Source organism: Lontra canadensis, unplaced genomic scaffold, assembly GCF_010015895.1.
Source record: "Lontra canadensis isolate GAN:19392208 unplaced genomic scaffold, GSC_riverotter_1.0 scaffold24, whole genome shotgun sequence".
In the NCBI taxonomy this organism is placed as follows: domain Eukaryota; kingdom Metazoa; phylum Chordata; class Mammalia; order Carnivora; family Mustelidae; genus Lontra; species Lontra canadensis.
Genome location: NW_022631018.1, coordinates 3,483,435 through 3,503,368, shown reverse-complemented (window position 1 = coordinate 3,503,368; position 19,934 = coordinate 3,483,435). Strand labels below are relative to the sequence as shown.

Here is a 19,934-nt window from a genome sequence, read left to right as displayed (position 1 = left end):
CGACCAGAAACAAGCCAAATATTTATCAGTTGGTGAACAGATAAAGTGTGTTCTATCAAACCAACTGAATACTACTAAGCAATTAATAGTAACTACAATATATCCAACAACATCCAAAACCATCATGTTAAAGAATCTGAATTAGAAGACTACATACTGTATGATGCCATTTATATGAAACCCTAAAAAGGAAAAACTAGTGCCAAAAGCAGATTACAGTGGTTGCCAGGGGTCAGAGGTAGGGAAAAGGAACTGACTGCTATGGAGCATGAGGAAGCATTTGGATGGAAAAGTATGTCATGACTGTGGTGGTAGTTAAACAAATAGAAACAATTGTCAAAACTCAGAATCAAGCACTTAAAATTTTAAAATTTTTTCAGGACACCTGGGTGGCTCAGTGGGTTGGGCCGCTGCCTTCGGCTTGGGTCATGGTCTCGGGGTCCTAGGACCGAGCCTCACATGGGGCTCTCTGCTCAGCAGGGAGCCTGCTTCCCCCTTTCTCTCTGCCTGCCTCTCTGCCTACTTGTGATCTCCCTCTGTCAAATAAATAAATAAATAAAAATCTTTAAAAAAAAATAATTTTTTCATCTGTAAGTTATACCTAATCAAACAAAAACTTTATTCTATTGAGTTAAAATCCTATACAGAGTATCAGAGTGTGATAATAAAATATTACAAGAGGATACTACAGAATTTATACCATTTGTACAAAGTTTAGGATGCTCTAAAAGTACAGGCCAAGGAACACCAGTTAAGAAAAGATAGTCCCACACTCATTCACATAAAAAATGACATAAATTTATAACTTCCCTCCTTCCAGTGATTAGTACCACTTTTTAAGTACTTTATTTACAAAATTACTCTCTCTTCTTTTTTAAAAGATTTTATTTATTTATTTGAGAGAGAGAGAAGGCAGAGGCTTAACCCACTGAGCCACCAGAAACCCCCAGAATTACTTCCTGATGAACAAGCAAAAAGAAAACATTAGGTACAGAGTATCAAATGGGGAATATGAAAAAGTTCTGGAGATGGTAATGGTTGTACAACATGGTGAATATACTTAATACCACAGAAATGTCCACTTAAAAATGGTTAAAATGGGGGCACCTGGGTGGCTCAGTCATTAAGCGTCTGCCTTCGGCTCAGGTCATGATCCCAGGGTCATGGGATTGAGCCCAGCATCGGGCTCCCTGTTCATCAGGAAGCCTGCTTCTCCCTCTCCCACTCCCCCTGCTTGAGTTCCCTCTCTCACTGTGTCTCTCTCTGTCAAATAAACAAATAAAATCTTTTTTAAAAAATTAAAAATGGTTGAAATGGTAAGAAAAAATATATATGTGTATATATATTTTTACCACAATAAAAAATGTTCAAAGAAAGTAACATTGGGGGGAAAAAAGTTATTCTAAGAAATCTTACATAAATCAAGAAATCTATAAGGAAGTTACATTTTCCCTTGGTTTGAACGATAAGGACTAATCTACTGTGTTTTTTGAACTGTGCTCTCATGAAATCAAGCTTAAAAGTGGTTATTGGGTATGATTCTACTAGGTAAAAGAAACTGTGCTTACCAACTCTTTTAAAGTTTATTTGTAATGTTTAAGGCTCTACCTTAACAGTTTTTACTTATAACAGTTTGGGTAGCTTAAAGTAACAGGAAAAACGTTGGGAGACAAGTATCAGGTCAGGAAGCGCAGATCTAAAACGGTTCTGCATTTGGTGGCCTAAATACATGTCATTTTGTCATCTAAATTAATCTGAAAAGTAACCTCAACATAAGTACTAAAAACATACTAACAAAAGCGCTAAAGTGGCTATGGTCTGAGGTTAAACAAGGCCACACAAGAACTGCCAAAACAAACATTTAATTTCATGTTATTTGAGGGAAAAAGAAAGCCATCTGTGCAATTTACTGTGGATAAATTGCAGTTGGATCAAGGCTAGAGATTTGCCAAACATAGTTGTTATGTTAATATTTAAGCCAATAATTGATAAAACCAGAAAATTCCTGGATATAACAAAGGATGGCAGTATTGTAGTACCCTACAGGGCACTGTTACTGAAAAATAGTATTTACAGAACTTTGGAGAATCAAAAAAAAAAAGGTAAGGGAGAAAATAAGCTCAAAGGGTACAAGCCTAGAACAGAAAAGAATGTGTTTTAAGAAGTTTCTATGTACAATGGGAAGAATAAGTTCTCAGTTAAAAGCCTGGATGAAGTTTAGAAGGGCAATTTCAATCTCAAGCAGAGAATGAATAATGACAGAAGCAATAAACTCTTATATAGTGCTTCTTATTTGCCAGACACTAGATCCACATACTTGAATTATATTAACTTGTTCAATCCTTACAACAGCAGTGAGGAAACAGACTCAGGGAGATTAGGTAACTTTCTCATTGCAACACAGCTAGCTCACGGTGCCCTGTTCCATTTCTAGACTTCTTGCTCACTTTTAATATTATACTGCATTTTTGGAAAGCCACTGGTCTCCTAGGAACCAAGAAAGTTAAAAAGGAATTGCTCTGAATGCTCACTAGAATGGAGAATAATATTAAAAAGGACTAGTGAGAAATGAAAAGCTTTCAGCACTTATTAAAAGCCCACCATGTGCCAGGTACTTACATTTCAGCATAGTAGGCAACTGACTACAACAAAACAAGCAGACTTATAGATCCCAAAACTCACCATAAACTTGTATCTTTCATGAAGTTTGTTAAATGATTTCTTTTAATTTAAAAGGTAAAGATATATCATAATAATCAAATGCAAAAAATCACTATTTGATTACATCTTCACAAGAATTCAATTCAGCTTCAAAAAAATTTATTTTTTTTAAATATTTTATTTATTTCAAGAGACAGAGAGAGCAAGCACAAGCAGGGGAGGGGCAAAGACAGAAGGAAAGAGAAAGAATCTTAAGCAGACCCCACACTCAGCATGGAGCCCCACTCAAGGCTCCATCTCATGACCTGAGCTGAAACCAAGAGTCGGACACTTAATGGAGCCACCCAGGTGCCCCTCTTTAAAAAAATTCAATAAGCGTCTGTGTACCACAAATGATTTCAGGCACAAGACATATAAAAGATGAATTTATTAAAAATTAAATAAAATGATCCCTGTTCTCAGGACACCTGTGTGGCTCAGTCAGTTAAGCGTCTACCTTTGCCTTAGGTCATGATCGCAGGGTCTTGGGATCCAGTCCCTCCTGCATCAGGCTCCTTGCTCAGCAGAGAGCCTGCTTCTCCATCTGCCTGCTGCTCCCCCTCCTTGTTCTCTCTCTCTCTATGAAAATAAATAAATAAAATCTTTTAAAAACTAAATAAAAAATAAATAAAATGATCCCCGTTCTCAACAATCTTACAAGCTACAATAGCCCTTTACAATTATGCGCATTTTACATAAGATAGTGCTCAGAGGGGTTAAATGAACTGTTTAGCGTCCAAGCTATTAAATAAACAAAACAAAATTTGAACTCAAACCCATCTAACTCCAAAACCTATACGCTTTTGCTATACAGCAAGCTAATACTGTTTCTGAGTATTACAACTGGAAAAAATTTTCAAGTGACTTCAAATAACAAATACAGAGCACCTGGTCTCTGCTTAATATTTTAGAACTGTTTCAGGTTAGTTCTGAACTTGAAAAAGGGAAATGAGAATTCCAGACTAAATCTTGGGTTACAAACTTCACATAAACTAAGCAGAGCACAAGTACATTGCAAGGGTCACTTGTGTTGTAAAACAGTTGAACATTTAAAAATATGTATTGCAGAGGAATGCAGATGGTGTGGATCCACTGAAAAATGAAGGGGCGTGTTAATTCCAGGAGTTCCCAGTTTTTGGGGTTGAAATCCCTCCCCTTTCAATCATATAGGTAGGGAGGTGTAATACAAAGCTTCCCAATTAGGGTCCAAAAAATAGAAACTGGCCCAGGAAGTCCTCCAAGAGCTGTTGTCAGTACTCTGTTGTCAGAGAGCTCTGTCATAAATCCATTTACTAAGTGAACTCTGTAACAGGAAAAAATGTATTGATAGAAAGTTCTGATGTTTACCTAAAAAGGGACAGGGATTTTAAAAATACTGTGCTTTAGGGGCACCTGGGTGGCTCAGTTGATTAAGCATCTGCCTTCGGCTCAGGTCACAATCCCAGTGTCCTGGGATCGAGCCCCACACTGGGTTCCCTGCTTGGTAGGGAGTCTGTTTCTTCTCTGTCTCTCTTTGTCCCCCACTGCTTTCTCTCTCTAATGAATAAGTAAAATCTTTGTAAAAAAAATAATTAATTAAATAAAATACTGTGCTTTACAAAGAGAGGATCCTATTCACAGTGAAATATACTGAACTGATCCAGCTGTATACCCTTTCATTCAACTTTGGAAGTAAAAGTATGCATTTATGAGATGGCTAATGTTTGAGGATATAGCATGGATCCACTTGGCCACCACAAAACTATTGGCCTAGATTTTTTCAATTTTGCTTGGCCCAAATGGAATGAACTAACCAGAGATAAATAATTTTGAAAGAATGATTAAGGGAATTATTAGGAGAATGGCCAAGGTCTTTAGAAATTAATTTAAAACTGTGTTTTCAATATGGTTAAAAATACCCCAAGTTACATTACCATTATTTTCAAAAAACATTTATTAAGAACTCAATATAGACTCCTAGAAAAACAAAATATAAGAAGGAATAAGAATTATCAAATATAAAACATGTTCAAACAATACAAAAATGCAGGGCGCCTGGATGGCTCAGTCAGTTAAGTGTCTGCCTTCTGCTCGGGTCATGATCTCAGAGTCCTGGGATGGAGCCCTGAGTTAAGTCTAGCTCCCTGCTCAAATGAGAGTCTGCTTTCTGCTTCTCCCTCTCCCTTTGCCCCCACCCCCGTGTTCTCTCACTCACTCTGCTCAGTGTCAAATAAATTTTTTGAAAAGCTAAAAAAACGGGGTGCCTGGGTGGCTCAGTGGGTTAAAGCCTCTGCCTTCGGCTCAGATCGTGATTCCCAGGGTCCTGGGATCAAGCCCCACGTTGGGCGCTCTGCTTGGTGGGGAGCCTGCTTCCCCCTCGCTCTCTGCCTGCCTCTCTGCCTACTTGTGATCTCTGTCAAATAAATAAACAAACACATCTTTTAAAAAATAAGATAAAATAAAAAGCTAAAAAAAAGGTACAAGAACACAAAGTACGTATACTTAGATGTTTATAAAGATGTTAATATATGAAGATATTTGCATTATATATAATGAAAAATGGATTCACAGAATCAGTTGAAATATACTTAAAGCAGAATCAATTAAAGTTAGTTCTCTGTCAAACTTTTCCCAAGTATATTTTGTAGGCTTTCATCATAAAAGAAAATCTGACACATTTTAAAATGTACAAACATTTTAAAATGTAAAAAACTAAAAACATATTTTAAAATTCATAAGAATTCTCAGAATAATTTGATTAATCTTTTCAAAATTATAGAAATTCACAGAGAATCTTCTTTGAATTCTAAAATTTGTTGCTAGTTCATCTTTTTAGAAATTAAACATTTTTTTTCCTGAAGTCTAAGATCATTTTATTAAGGGGCATGAGGCAGGGAGAAATAGGGGGCACCTACAACCCCCAGCCTTGCCATCCCCCAAGCGGCTCCCTGTACTATGGGAGGATTAAATTTTTAATTGTGGTTAAAAAAAACATAAAATTTACCATTTTTAACATTTTCAAGTTCAGCAACATTAAGTATATTCACCGTTGAGCAAGAGAGCTCCATAACTTTTTCATCTTGCAAAACTAAAGCTGCAATTTCATCCCAAGTGAACACTAAGACATTTTAAAACAGTACAGATCAGTGTATTTAGAAAGTAGAATATATTCAAATCAAAGCCCACTATTAAGACATAACTTGGACAGAAACTAAGTCATATTTTTTCTCTTTTCAACAACAGTTTTCTTCGTAGAGTATATGAAGCAATATTGTAAACAGTATTTTTAAATAAGAGAATAATTTCCCCAAAGGCTGGAGACAACATCTTATTCATGTACATCCACAATATCTAACCATATTAATCACTCACATTGCTGATATCATCAAAGGAAACTACTTAAATACAAAGTTACATAATCTAATGCAGTTTCGTAGCTATCCAATTAAACTCCTCTAATAACCAATTACCAAAAACACTGTTAGCTTATGCTTGCATTGTTTTTTTTTTAAACTTCCGTTAAAAAGAATGTGCTATTAATACAGGTTTCAAAATCTGCAGCTATTTTTATATAACCCACTCACATAAATGATGTATTAAGATAAGACTTCTACTTACCATATAGTTACCATAAGCATGATCAAACATTTCCAGCACTTGATTCCTAATTTTAAAAGAGCAGAAACGGAAAAAAGTTAAGTACATTCTAGAAGTTTTTCTAAAAAAGTTAATGCTCCTTCATAAACATACACCCATTAAAAAAAAAAAAGAAAAAATTAGAAAAGAATAAACAGAGTCAAGAAATACACCAGTGTTAGTAGACAAGCTTTCATGAACCACATAGAGCTGGTCCAAACTTTTACTATTCCTAGCAATTTATGTAAAATTCACCTTATGTTTCCCAAGAAAAATTGATAAATGATGCACGCCATGCAGAAAGAAGGAAATCTGATGCTAAAAAACAATTACCTCTTAAAAAACTATTCAATATGTCTGTCTTAAATGGAAGAATATAGCTGGATATTCTCTCAAGGGTGGGTATGTAATGATTTGAAATAACAGTACTCTAACAAGCTTCTTTCATTTTAAATCAAGTCACTAATGCCTAGTTTAATACATACTTATTAACATATATTTGTTCACACTTTCAAAAGATACACTTTATGATTTTATGATATACTCTCTTCTCCTTTAAAAAACTGTCAGAAGTCAAATAAATAATATTCATGTCTCAAATGAGAAGAGATTTGTGTGTTTTGGCTATCTGTCTTTCTTAAAATCCCCAAGACAACTATTTAAAATGTAGATTTCTGATCCCCACACCAGATTTACTAAGTCAAAATCTGTATTATCTGGACCAATAAATCAGTCTTTCAGTTCAACACTCTCAAGTTTGGGGGCTTGAGGACTACACGAAAAACTACAAAGTTAATGTTATGGTTAGACAAGGCCAAATATCTCAATAATTAGCAAGGGAAAAGTATTTCAGTAATCTTCTATTAACACTTACTATTGTTCCCAAAGCTCCAGTCACTAATAGCAAGAACTGAAGAAAGTGTTAGAGAATATGGCTGGGTATAATTCTATTTTACTTCCTGTTACATTGCAATTGTCATTTTATAAAAACTGTAATCATGGATGATGAAATATTGGTAATAATAAAGCTAGCAGACAGAAAAGAATTAATTTCCAGATCCTAGCTATAATGACCAGCAAAATCAAGTACACTCAAACTTGTAAACTGAATATATTAAGTCCTGACAAACGTTTTATGAATAATCATTTTAAAATAATCTTTATAAACAAGATCTTATCACTTTGCTAAAACATGAGTTCTTACATCTGTACATATATGATAGAATACGGACCAAGTTATCTCAGAAAACTATGAAGTATCTTAAAGAATTCTTCCACACATTTATTATATTGCAGATGATAAAGATCTCTCAAATTAGCTAATGAACCACCAAAAACAATGTTAAAATTTTCCTTTCAAGCACTGGTATCAATAAATGGAATATGGAAATTCTTCTTCCTTTCACTGAAATGGAATCAACACAAGAGTATGGCCAAGAAATAGAACCTCTTTTAACTGGTAACGGCAGTGCCTAGACATGCGCATTACAGATAACATAAGCTTTAACTGGTTAACCCAAACTTCATAAGCATTCAGCTTACATGATTATGAATAAATCACAACTACAAATGAGGACACATTATTTTCCAATCCTTACATTTCTGTAGCACATGGCCATCAAATTTCACAACACATACTTCAAAGTGGAGATATTTAATACTCAGTTGAACACTCTCTCTCCTAAACCTGTAAGTCCCCACAGTCATCTTTAAATACAGAATGGTAGCTTACTCTATTAACAGAAAAAATGTCTCTGTGATGGTTTTATTTCTATTCAGCCAGTGAACAGAAATGTATTGGGAATCAGATCCACAGTTCAAAAATTATGTCTTTTTAATTATGTTAAAATAATTTTTATAAGTCAGCTTTTTCTAAAACTACATTGCCTGTCAATGTCCTACAGAAATTGGATAACTTTATACTTCCCTTGTTTTAAAATGAAAAGATAACATTAACAACTGCTGTAACATTTAAACCACAAAAGCAAAAAACAATGCATTCCAGAAAGGGTAAGACTACATATGATCAAGTAAAAAATTCCACAAACTGGAAGCAGTTGAGCAACTGCTTCCAACTTGTGATAATTCCAGTCTTTATCATCATTGGTTTGGGGGGACAAGAAAAGGGATGAGGCATTTTTTGAGGTTTTTTTAATCATAAATCACTTGGGCTTTTAAAAGAATCACACAGGTTCAGGTTCCGGAAGGAAAATTCCCAAAGGGGAAAGCAGTCAAGCAATTGTGTATTTGTGGTTTATAGTTCCAGACTCTTACTCTCAAAATTTAAACTGACACTTCAAGTCATTTTCGTTAAACTTTCCCAGTTAAAAATTAATTTTGGACAAAAATGACTTAACTAATGACTTTTCTCCAAATAAAAATTTTTGTTTAATACAAAAAAGAGAGAGAGAAGAGTGGTAGTCAAATAAGATACTTTCTATCCTTAACAGACCTGAAGCTCCTCTTTCCAAGTCTTAAGAAGCGCAACACAGTGGAGAGAACATCAGCTCTGGGGTCATACAGACCTAACCTTGAACACTGAGTCTACCATTTAGCTCTGAGTTTGCACAAGTTGACTTGAGTCTCAATTTCCTCCTCTGCATAATGGGGATCACCTCCACCTCATTAACAGGGAGGATTAGAGAGATAACATATATAAAGTGCCTGGCACAGAGCAGGGCATTCATTAAAACAGTTATCAATGACACATTAAATTCATAAAGAGAGAAAATTTAAGATACTAATTAAGAGTTTACTGATCATTTTCTTTGGGTAGCTGACTTTTTTTTTCCCATCAGGCATCTTTTATTGTTACCTTATTTAAAAGTTAATACAATACTCTTGCAATGATTTAAACAATAAGGAAATATATAAAACGAAATCTGATGGTTCCATCTCACCTCCATCCTAACCCAGGGGGTAATCATCCTTCCATGTTTTTCCGAGCTTAGACAATTTCTTTTCTGCTTCTAAAAGAACATGGGATGGTGGGGCACCTGGGTGGTTCAGTTGGCCACGTGTTTGCCTTGGGCTCAGGTCATGTTCATGATCCCGGGAGTCCTGGGATCTAGCCACCACATCTCACTCCCTCATCAGTAGGGAGCCTGCTTCTCCCTTTGCCCTACCCCCGTTCCTGCTCTCTCACTGGCCTCTCTCTCAAACAAATATAACCTTTTAAAAAGAAAAAAAGATATAGAATGGCACTATACATATTATTCTACAGTTTACATTTTTTTTGGGGGGGGGGGTCTTGGGAATGTATCCTGGATAGCCTTCCAATGATCTACCTCTTCCCTAATGTCTGAATATTATTTCACAATACGGATGCTCCAAGTAACAGTTCCATTCTTTCAAAACGCACATCTTTGTACACCTATCTATACATCAATAGTGCTTTTATTTCTGTAAAATTGATTCCCTGAGTCGGGATTATTGAATCAAAGAGTACACACAATTTAAATTTTAGGAGATACTGTCAATAAGTTACAGCAATTTACACTCCCACCAACTCTCTTCTCACATTTCAACTAGTCAGTACTCTGTGTTTTGTACTTACTAATCCTTTTTTTAAAAGATTTTATTTTTCATTCATCTCTGAATTTAAAAAAATTTTTTTAATTAAAAAAAAAAATTAATTCATCTCTGCACCCAACATGGAACTCCAACTTATAACCCTGAGATCAAGAGTCACAGGCTTTGGACACCTGGGTGGCTCAGTGGGTTAAGCCTCTGCCTTCCACTCAGGTCATGATCTCAGGGTCCTGGGATTGCATCCCGCATCCCGCTCTCTGCTCAGCGGGGAGCCCGCTTCCCCCTCTCTCTCTGCCTGCCTCTCTGCCTACTTGTGATCTCTGTCTGTCAAATAAATAAATAAAATCTTAAAAAAAAAAAAAAGAGTCACAGGCTTTACTGACTGAACCAGACAGGCACCCCCTGTACTTATTAATCTAATGGGAAAAACAGCTATCTCATTGTTTTAATCTGCATCTCTCACATTTAAGAGGTTGAGTAACTTTTCATGTTTATTGACCATTTGCATTTCCTCCCATGTGGAGGAAATGAACTCTTCATGCTCCTTGCTCATTTTCTTACTGGTTCTTGGATTTTTTTCTTATTCCTTTGTGGGACCCAGCATATATTAGGAATATTGACTCCCAACTAAATGCTGTAAATATAACTGATAATTTTATGACACTTTCGAAACTGGTAAAAATTACTTTGAGTAAAGTGAACAGGTATATTTAATTGAGACTTCTGAATAATACCATTAAATACTGTTCTACTAGAAAACGTAGTGCAAGAAAACACTGCAAGGAAATGGTAAATGTGTAAAGTTCAAATTCCAATGAACGCCCCCTTTTTCCGTAACAGGTGTAAAGACTATTTCCTTAACTACTGTGAGATCAGCAACATTTTCCAAGCTGGGAGCTCACTTGTGCGAGAAATATCAACCATGTCTCCGACTAAAGACAACCGCAGGACTCTGTCGCGTAGTAACACGGGCTGTAGCCCCCTTCACGGGCCACTGACAAGGCAGCTGCGTTGACAAACGGCGGATGGCCTCAAGCAGCCTGCACATGTCACCGACGGCCCAGGCGACAGACACCCCGACGGCCCCTCGAGGTCGCACTGCAGGCGACGGCCCCCACCTCCCCGGACCCTGTCCTTCCCTCGTGGGGCAAGAACCATCCCAATCGCGAAAAGAGAGGCCACTGCGCGCCCGGGTCGCAATGACAGGCACCTCGCCTGTGGTCCGCCTCCTGAGGAAACCCACCCGAGGCTGCCAGGCACCCTTACCCAAGCTTCTGTCTCTCCTCCCTACTCATGGGCGCGGCCCCCGCCGTCCAAACGGACGTGGCCGACACCAGGCAGAACGCGGCCGTCGCCGCCACCAGGCTCCATGGCGCTCGCTGGGGGACCGAGGACCCACAGCCCCGGCCGCCGCCGGCTTCGCTCATGGCCCCACGGTTCCGCGCACGCGCAGCGGCTACGCCCGGCCGGTGGGACACATTGCCGGACGCCGGTGGCAAGGGGGCTGCGAGCCGTGCCGAGGGCGGGATGCGGAGCTACGCGAGCGGCAGCCGTCGCCGATCTGCTTCCCGAAACCACAGAGCCGGTCCCTAGCGCCAGCGCTGCCACCGCCCTCCGCCCTCAGCAGCCCCGAGCACCTCCCCCAGCTTTCCGGTGTCGTAGTCTAGGAAACCGCCTCCCCCAACGCTACTTCCGGGTAGGGCACAAGGCGTTGAGGCTCAGGACCAATGGGAACCGGATCGGAGAGGGGCAGGCTCCGGGAATAGGAGAGGGCATTGGCCGGGAGAAGTGAGACGTGGACAAAAGGCGGGACTGGGGCGGGACCTCTGACTTCGACCCTCCTCGGACCCGTGAACTTGTGACCCGAAGACTACAAGTCCCAGCGTGCACTGCTTCCTCCGGCGCGGCTCTCAATCCGACTCCGCCTGCCCAAATTTCCACCCAGGGTGGGCGCGCTGCACCCTGGGACATGTGGTCATCCGAGGGTCACGGGCGGTGCCTGAGACCCTGATTCTCGCTGCGTCTTGCGGCCAGTCCTTCCTCCCAAGCTGTCAGCTGCGGAGTCTGGGGAACCTGTCAACCATGTATCACTCTTCCTGTGTTTGACGCTTCCCGGAGGGCTGGCAGAATGAGGCTTACACGTCCCCAGCTCGGTGTTACACTCTTTAGAGACTAGTATTGGGGTTGTCTTTTGCTCTCAGGGGGATTACCAAACGGTCACAGCAAAAATGACGACCTTTGACGCAATGTGCTGAGAGTTTTACTTGCGCTCTCTCATGCAAGCTTCTCGACTCTTAAGAAGTAAGTACCGCCATTCCCATTTTGCAAATGAGGAAACTGAGGCTGAAGAGGTTGGGGAACAAGTCCTCATCCCGCTGCTGGGTTAGATGCGCAGCCGACCTCTAATGACTGAGGAGTCCTTGAATGGAACCGCATCCGCAAGGCTTAAAAAGGACACGTACCTGATTAATAAAAGTTCTCTAAAAACTCAGTGTAAGGAGAGTAGAGTGAGCTGCAAAGAAGATTAATGAAGGAAATTTGAACTTGTGATTTATTTTGATCACGGAGTCTCACATTAACTATTGATAAAATGACAAGTAGTTTCCTCTTGAAAGAAAAAAAAACACATTGTGTGTGTGTGTGTGTGTGTGTGTATGTGTGTGAGAGAGAGAGAGAGAGATAATTCGGTAGATAGGTGCGGGCAGATGTGATCTCTGTGACCACAGGAAATCGCCTACTGATCCCCTCAGTTTCAGTCAGTTCTATTTCTGGAAACTTTTCTCCCTTGATTTCTATCACCTTGCATCATCCACTTCCCTCTCAGACCTACCGTTCATGTGACACCAATAACTCTTCCTTCACTCCCCCCACTCTCCTCTTGCTTAGAACGCTGGTGTTCCCTGCATTTTAAGGTTTTCTTTTTGTGTTTTTCCTCTTTGTGCGTTATTCTTTGGTGATTTCTTCCACTCATACGGATTCAGCCAGCGTATGCTTGTGGTTGATTTCTTAATCCGTATCTGTCCTGATCTCTAGACCCCCATTTCCACTTTCCTAATAGAAATTCCCTTCTCTCTGGCCCAGCGTAGCCCAAATGTAGTATGTTCACTGGTTCAGGTTAATGGATTAGAATCATCTTCAACAACTCCTCCTCCTCCTTCATGGTCCACGCCCACTCAGTTGCCAAATTATATAGATTTTACTTCTGCTATCACTACCTGCTGTCATCACTCCTACTTCTGATCCGTTCAAGCTTCATTACCTCTTTCCTGAACCATTGCTGTTGTCTCCTAATTATCTCCCTGCCACCCTACTTTTTACCCCATTGTTACCAGAGTTGCCATTAAGGACAGCTACAGACCTTCCGAACATGTCATCTCCCTTCTATCCCTGCCCTGCCCTCAGATTCAAGTGATAGCTAACAAATTCACATGTCCTACCTTTTATGCCTTTGCTCTTACCTCTGCTATCCCACCATCTTTGCCTGTAGAACACTCTACCCACTAAATCATAGCTCAGATTCCATCTCTACAAAACCCTTTCAAAAGCTTACAGCCATCAGAAGTCATTCCCCCCTGTTCTTTCATTGTATTCTATGTTTATGATGGCATTTTTCACAGTCACCTATGTCCACTAGATTGTGACTGTTTGGAGGGTATGGAATTCAGCTTAATTATGTGTATGTTCCAAAACACTGCACTGTGCCTCTGCTGTTACAGATGCTTAATAAATGTTAAATATACTTGTTTCCTTTTTCCTTCAGTTTCTTTATCTATAAAATAAGGACTAATATAGTCCCTTGATCTACTTAGATGAAGGCTATGAAAACACATGAGGTCATTTCTGTACAACATTTAATTTTATTCTTTTTATGCACTTGCAAATCTATTCCATCCGAGATCCTCTTTGGCAGCTTTAAGGATGAAGTTAGCTAAATAACACCTGTGCATTGTTCTTGGCTCTGGCATAGAGAACATGACAAGGTAAAGGTCAATACCAACTATCCAGTATTTGAAAACTAGGAACAAAGAAAATAGAAAAATAAGGATGCTTGGGTGGCTCAGTCGGTTAAGTGTCTGACTTTGACTCAGGCCATGATCTCAGGGTCCTGGGATCAAGCCAGATGGGGCCTCATGTTGGTCCTGGTCAGCTGACATAAGCCACGTTTGCCCCTCCACCCCAGTCATATCATGTGGGGCTCCTTGCTCTGCAGGGAGTCAGCTTGTCACTCTCCTTCTGCCCCTCCCCCTGCTTGGGCACTCTCTGTTTCTCTCTCAAATAAATAAACAAAATCTAAAAAAGAAGAAGAAGGAGCGGGGAGGAGGAGGAGGAAGAGAAAGGGGAGGAGAAACATAGCCAATGACCTTCGATTTTATTGAAATTTAGTCAAATCAATTGTTTGTAGTAGATTATTGGCAGTAACTCAAGTTTTCTTTATCTTCATGATGTTCCAAGCCTTTTTAAGAAGTCAAAAACTGACTAGTAACTATCATTAACAAACAATGTTCTCAAGAAGGAGTTCTGGCTTTTAATGTTTGGCATTTTCTATCCCCCACTTTGGCTTATATATTTGTTTTCAAGCTAACACTACATTTAAAAAGTGTCTGATGAGAACATGGAACATATTTTTGTTGATTTGCTAAGTAATAAGCATTTTTTTACTCTTTTACTGAAATTCAATTTCTAGCCAGTTGTTGAGTCCATTTGCCACTAATCTCTGCAAAACTCTGAGTAGAAAATCTTGTGTGACCTAAAAAGCATTGCAAGTTATCATAGGTAAGGTGGAACCCCGTGGAAGTGAAAGAAAAATATATTCACGAAGTACATTTCAAAAGAGATTCTATTTTTAACCCCATGATGGAAATAATAAAAATTCTTAGCTAATTGGCCAGTTAGGAACACCAGGAATAATTTACATTCAGTGTTTTAAAACCTATACACATTATTTTAGAATCTATACACTTAGTGATTAAAAAGGATATAAGAGTTAGACAAGAGAAAATTGGTGTGTTATAAAGGGGGAAAACACGCTGGTGGAAAATATTAAGGAGAATAAGGATAAGGACTTTTAAACAATATGGAAAAGATTTTAGATGTATAAAGACTATTAAAAATTGTAAGAAATCATGGGGTGCCTGGGTAGCTTGGTCGGTTGAGCATCTGCCTTCAGCTCAGGTCATGATCCCAGAGTCCTGGGATCAAGCCCCACATTAGTCTCCTGACTCAGTGGGGAGCCTGCTTCTCCCTCTCCCTCTACTGCTCTGCCTGTTTGCGCTCTCTCACTCTGTCAAATAAATAAGTAAAATCTTTTTTAAAAAATTATAAATCACTACACTACAGAAATAAAAAGGTTTTGCATAGCAAAGGAGACCATCAACAAAACAAAAGACAACCTGGTGAATGGAAGAAACATTTGTAACTGATGTGTCTGATAAGGGGTTAATACCCAAAATATATAAAGAACTTATACAACTCAACACCAAATAATCCAAATAAAAATGAGCAGGGGACATGAATTGACATTTTTCCAAAAAAGACATACAGATGGCCAACAGGTACATGAAGAGGTGCTCAACGTCAGCAGGCAACAGGGAAATGCAAATCAAAACCATGATGAGCTATCACCTCATACCAATCAGAATGGCTAGACTCAAAAAGGATAGCAAATAACAAGTTATGGAAAAGATAGGGAGAAAAAGGAGCTGTTGGTGAAAATGAAAGATACTGCAGTCACTATGGAAAACAGCATGGAGGTTTCTCAAAAAATTAAAAAGATCATATGACATTTATCCAAAGAAAATGAAAACACTAATTCAAAAAACTATGTGCACCCCTATGCTTATTGCAATATTATTTACAGTAGCCAAAATATGGAAGCTCAAGTGTCCATCCATAGAGAAATGGATAAAGAAAATGCAGCATACAGACACGCACACACACACACACACGCGCACACACACACTCACACACACACACATATACTCATACAGATATAATGGAATATTACTCAGCCATAAAATAGAATGAAACATTGCCATTTGGAACAATGTGGATAGATCTACAGGGTTTCATACTAAGTGAAATAAGTCAGAGAAAGACAAATACCATATGATTTCACTCACATGAAATTTAAGAAGCTAACAAATGAACAAGGAAAAAAAAGCAAAAAGCCAGATTCTGAAATATAGAGAACTGGGGTTACCACAGGTGGGGTGGGTAGGGGGATGGATAAAATAGGTGAAAGGGATTAAGAGCACACTTACCTTGATGAGCACTGAGTAATGCATGGAATCGATGAATCATTAAAATGTATACCTGAAACTCATATATAATACTGTGTTGGGGCACCTGGGTGGCTCAGTGGGTTGGGTGTCTGCATTCCCCTTAGGTCATGATCCCGGGGTCCTGGGATCGAGCCCCACATCAGGCTCCCTGCTTGGAAGGGAATCTGCTTCTCTCTCTCCCTCTGCCCCTCCTCCTGCTTGTGCAAGTGTGCTTGCTCTCTCTCAAATAAATAAAATCTTAAAAAAAAAACCACCGTGTTAATTGCACTTGAATTAGGAAAATAAAGTTGTCAAAGCAAATGGTTAGAAGTAAGAGTCATTTGTAAATGCCCTTTTACCAGTTAAGAGTTTGTTTGCACAACCTTGTAGCTTATGTAAATATGTATGCTCACCTGGTGTCCTCTTTACTTTTTTCCTTGGATGGATCAGGACTTAGGGAGTGGGAGAAGTCCTGGTCAGAATCATGTGGATTTGCAAACACAAGGAAGGGTCCCCCTTCCATATCCCACCTGGGAAATAGTCCCAGGAGGCCACACGCAGCTGTGTGAGACTGACCATTACAGGAGCAATTACCCCTAAATGACTTGAATTCTTTAGTATAACAGATCTAATTACTCCTAAAACTGTAGTGTGGAATTTGAGAGTAGTGATTTTGTCATTCTTCAAATTGCTTTCCCCATTATTTGATAGCGGGTGGAATTTGCAGAACACTTCATGAGAACCCAGTCTTAGAAACATTAAATAGAGACGATACTCAGTCTACATTCACAGCCAGGGACTTTCAGGCCTTAGAAAGGCGATTCCATGAAGAAGATAGTGAATGTGGCGGCTGACTTCAGGCTTGGCTGACTTACCCAAATTCCAAGAAAGAGATGGAAAATACAGAAGATTCACAGCTGCTTAAGATGTCCCCAGGGCTTCCCACCTCTCAGTCATGATTCAAGATCTTAAAAATCACTTCAGCTTCAGATTATTATCTTACTTCTCTCCGTGACACCTACACCTGCTGTCTTAGATAAGAGATTTTGTTCCTGAGTCATGTTTCATGTTAAGCTCACTCTTGTGGTTGAGTGTCTCATTTTATAGCCATTTCCCACTTACTCCCCTGTATCACAAAGCAAGCCAAGGCACACGGCTCTTTCCAGGCAAGTGCATTTTGCTCTGGCCTCTCTCCTAAATCCCCACTTTGCATTACCAACCCAGTCCCCACTTTGTATTTTAGTCTGGCCACAGGGGTTTAAGTCTGCACCACTCCGTGTCTCAAGGGCGTTGTCTTCACATGGTGACCAAGAACAATGGTTCTGAGCCAGCTCTGCCACTTACTTGCCATGTTATCTTAAGCAAATCACCAAATTTCTTCGTGCCTTAGTTTTCTCATTTAGAAAATGAGAATGCCTCTCAGCATTTGTTTATTTTTTTAATTTTATTTATTTATTTGACAGAGATCACAAGTAGGCAGAGAGGCAGGCAGAGACAGCGGTTGGGGAGGGGAGCAGGTTCCCTGCTGAGCAGAGAGCCTGATGCAGGGCTTGATCCCAGGACCCTGAGATCATGACCTGAGCTGAAGGTAGAGGCTTTAACCCACTGGGCCACCCAGGCAGCCCCCTCTCCCAGCATTTATTAAGAGGATTAAATGGTTGCAGTGCCTGGGTGGCTCAGTAAGTTTAGTGTCTGCCTTCAGCTCAGGTCATGATTCTGGGTTCTCCGATCAGCTACATTGGACCCTCTGCTTCTCCCTCTCCCTCTGCTGCTCTCTCACTCTCTCGCGCTCTCTCGCCTGTGCTCTCTCTCTCTTTCAAATAAGTAAAATCTTAAAAAAGAAGAAGAAGAAAGATTAAATGGTTTAATTTTTTTTTTTTATTTCTTTCCAGCATAACAGAATTTGGTTTACTTGTTTTAAAACCTTCCTCCTTAGGGATGTTGTGAAAGTGGTGAGATGATGGGTGTAAAATATTTAGCACAGTTCGAAAGAGCTCAATAAATAGTAGCTATTGATATTCTGGTCATTCTGGAATGTCCAGGAAAAGTCACCATTGTTGAGAACGTTGGATTCAGGGGTAGGTACCGCTGGTCCCACAGGATCATGATTCTGCTCAGCCCTGAGTCTTGTCCTCTTCCTTGGCTTCCTGGCCACGTCCTGATACTGCAGGCTCACCATCCAAAAATCTACCTCTCGAGACCTGCAACCCAAGAGACTTGAATGCATGCCTGGTTTCTGCCACAGGGACCTTGCATAAGCTGGAGAGCTTCATCCATGTTTTGGAGTAAACACACATACAAACACAAGGTACTTTTCTCCCCTCTTAAAATTAAAAGTGGCCTCATCTGAAAGCCATTGGAGTTACATAGGTGGAATCGACTTGTCGGAAATCTTTTCAGTCTCTTGTGTGACTTAGCTCAGTTTTTTACTTTGTTTTCATGAAGGTGCATTTTACCTCCAATCTCCATGGGACTTAAAACATACTCAATCGTACAGGCTGATTTAATTATATATGAAATTGAGGATCAAAGTGAAAGAGGCCCAGGCTCTTTGAATAGGTCAAAAAGCATCTCGGGATTCTGACACTCAAGGGTTAAAAATTAGCTGTTTCTGGAAAGCCTGGGTGGCTCAGTTGGTTCAGGGTCTGCCTCAGGCTCAGGTCATGATCCCAGGGTCCTGGAATTGAGTCCCGCATCCGGCTCCTGGCTCAGCAGGGAGCCTGCTTCTCCCTCTGCCTGCTACTCCCCCTGCTTGAGCGCTTTCTCTCTCTGACAAATAAATAAAATCTTTTTTTAAAAATTCGCTATTTCTGTAGTGATGCCGATTTTAGTCATTATTCAACTGTGACATTCTTATTTTCTAGAAACCCAATTGTATATATCGACATACATGTAGAAAATTTGTACACACCTAATACTGTCTTTTCTTCCTCTTATCCCATAATCCTTAGACAGAGTGGTCCAAATTTGAGAAACCTCATCATTTGTTAACCTCAGAGGTGTGCTTTCCATTGAAATAAATGTTGACAGTTCTTAAATATTTAAAATTAGCTACTTCCTGGCTTTCTTCTCCAGCTTAAAGTTGTATAAAAATAGTACTTTATTTGGTTCTTCTCCAAATGTATTGAAAGATTTTTGTACTTTTTTTCGTTGTGTTTTTGTTCTTGATTTTTCTTTTCTTTTTTTTTTTTGTATAAGCAGAGTGTTTACTATTTTAGGAGATAAGCCAAGGGAAGGGAAAATTTGTCATGGATGAGAAATGGAATAAACTCTTCCTTTGGAGATCAATTTCCTTATGGTGTTTTAAAATCACTATACAATCTCCAGTACACATGATTGTACTTAAAACTTTGAGAGATGTGGTTTTAGATACCACTATCCTCTTGACCACGTTTTTCATGGCACCAGACAACAAGGCAAGCACATCTGCATTGTGAATGGAAATGTGTTATTGTTAGTCCACTGCTAATGGTTAATAGACCTTATTATTATTATTTAGAGCTCTTGGGAACACCTGGGTGACTCAGTTGGTTAAGCATCTGACGTCAGCTCAGGTCATGGTCTCAGGGTCCTGGGACCCACCCCAAGGGGGGCTCCACACTCAGTGGAGAGTCTGTTTCTCCCTCTGTCCCTCTCCCCCACCTTTCTCCCGACTTGTGGCAGCACGCTCTCACTCTCTCTCTCACTCAAATAAAAAAATAAAATATATTTTTTAAAAGAACTAGCTCTTAAGCAAATACTAACTCCAGAGTCCCCCAGCCCTACCTTTGGAGGCTTGCACTTAATTTTAGCACCTTCTTTGGGTTGCCAAAGGACCCCACAGTGTTG

General features: G+C 39.6%; 1 protein-coding gene across 9 annotated transcripts in view; it reads right to left on the bottom strand.

Annotated features, from left to right (window-relative positions):
* Nucleotides 1–11,491, bottom strand: part of EDEM3 (ER degradation enhancing alpha-mannosidase like protein 3) — a 70,933-nt gene extending 59,442 nt beyond the window's left edge. For all 9 annotated transcript variants that reach the window (XM_032862649.1, XM_032862642.1, XM_032862641.1 and 6 more), the window contains exons 1-2: nt 11,113–11,491; nt 6,298–6,343 (exon numbers count right to left, since the gene is read on the bottom strand). In XM_032862649.1, the coding sequence (XP_032718540.1) occupies nt 6,298–6,343; nt 11,113–11,273 (207 nt within the window). In that variant the 5' untranslated portion in view covers nt 11,274–11,491. The remainder of the gene's footprint in view (nt 1–6,297; nt 6,344–11,112) is intronic.
* Nucleotides 11,492–19,934: the final 8,443 nt, after the last annotated feature.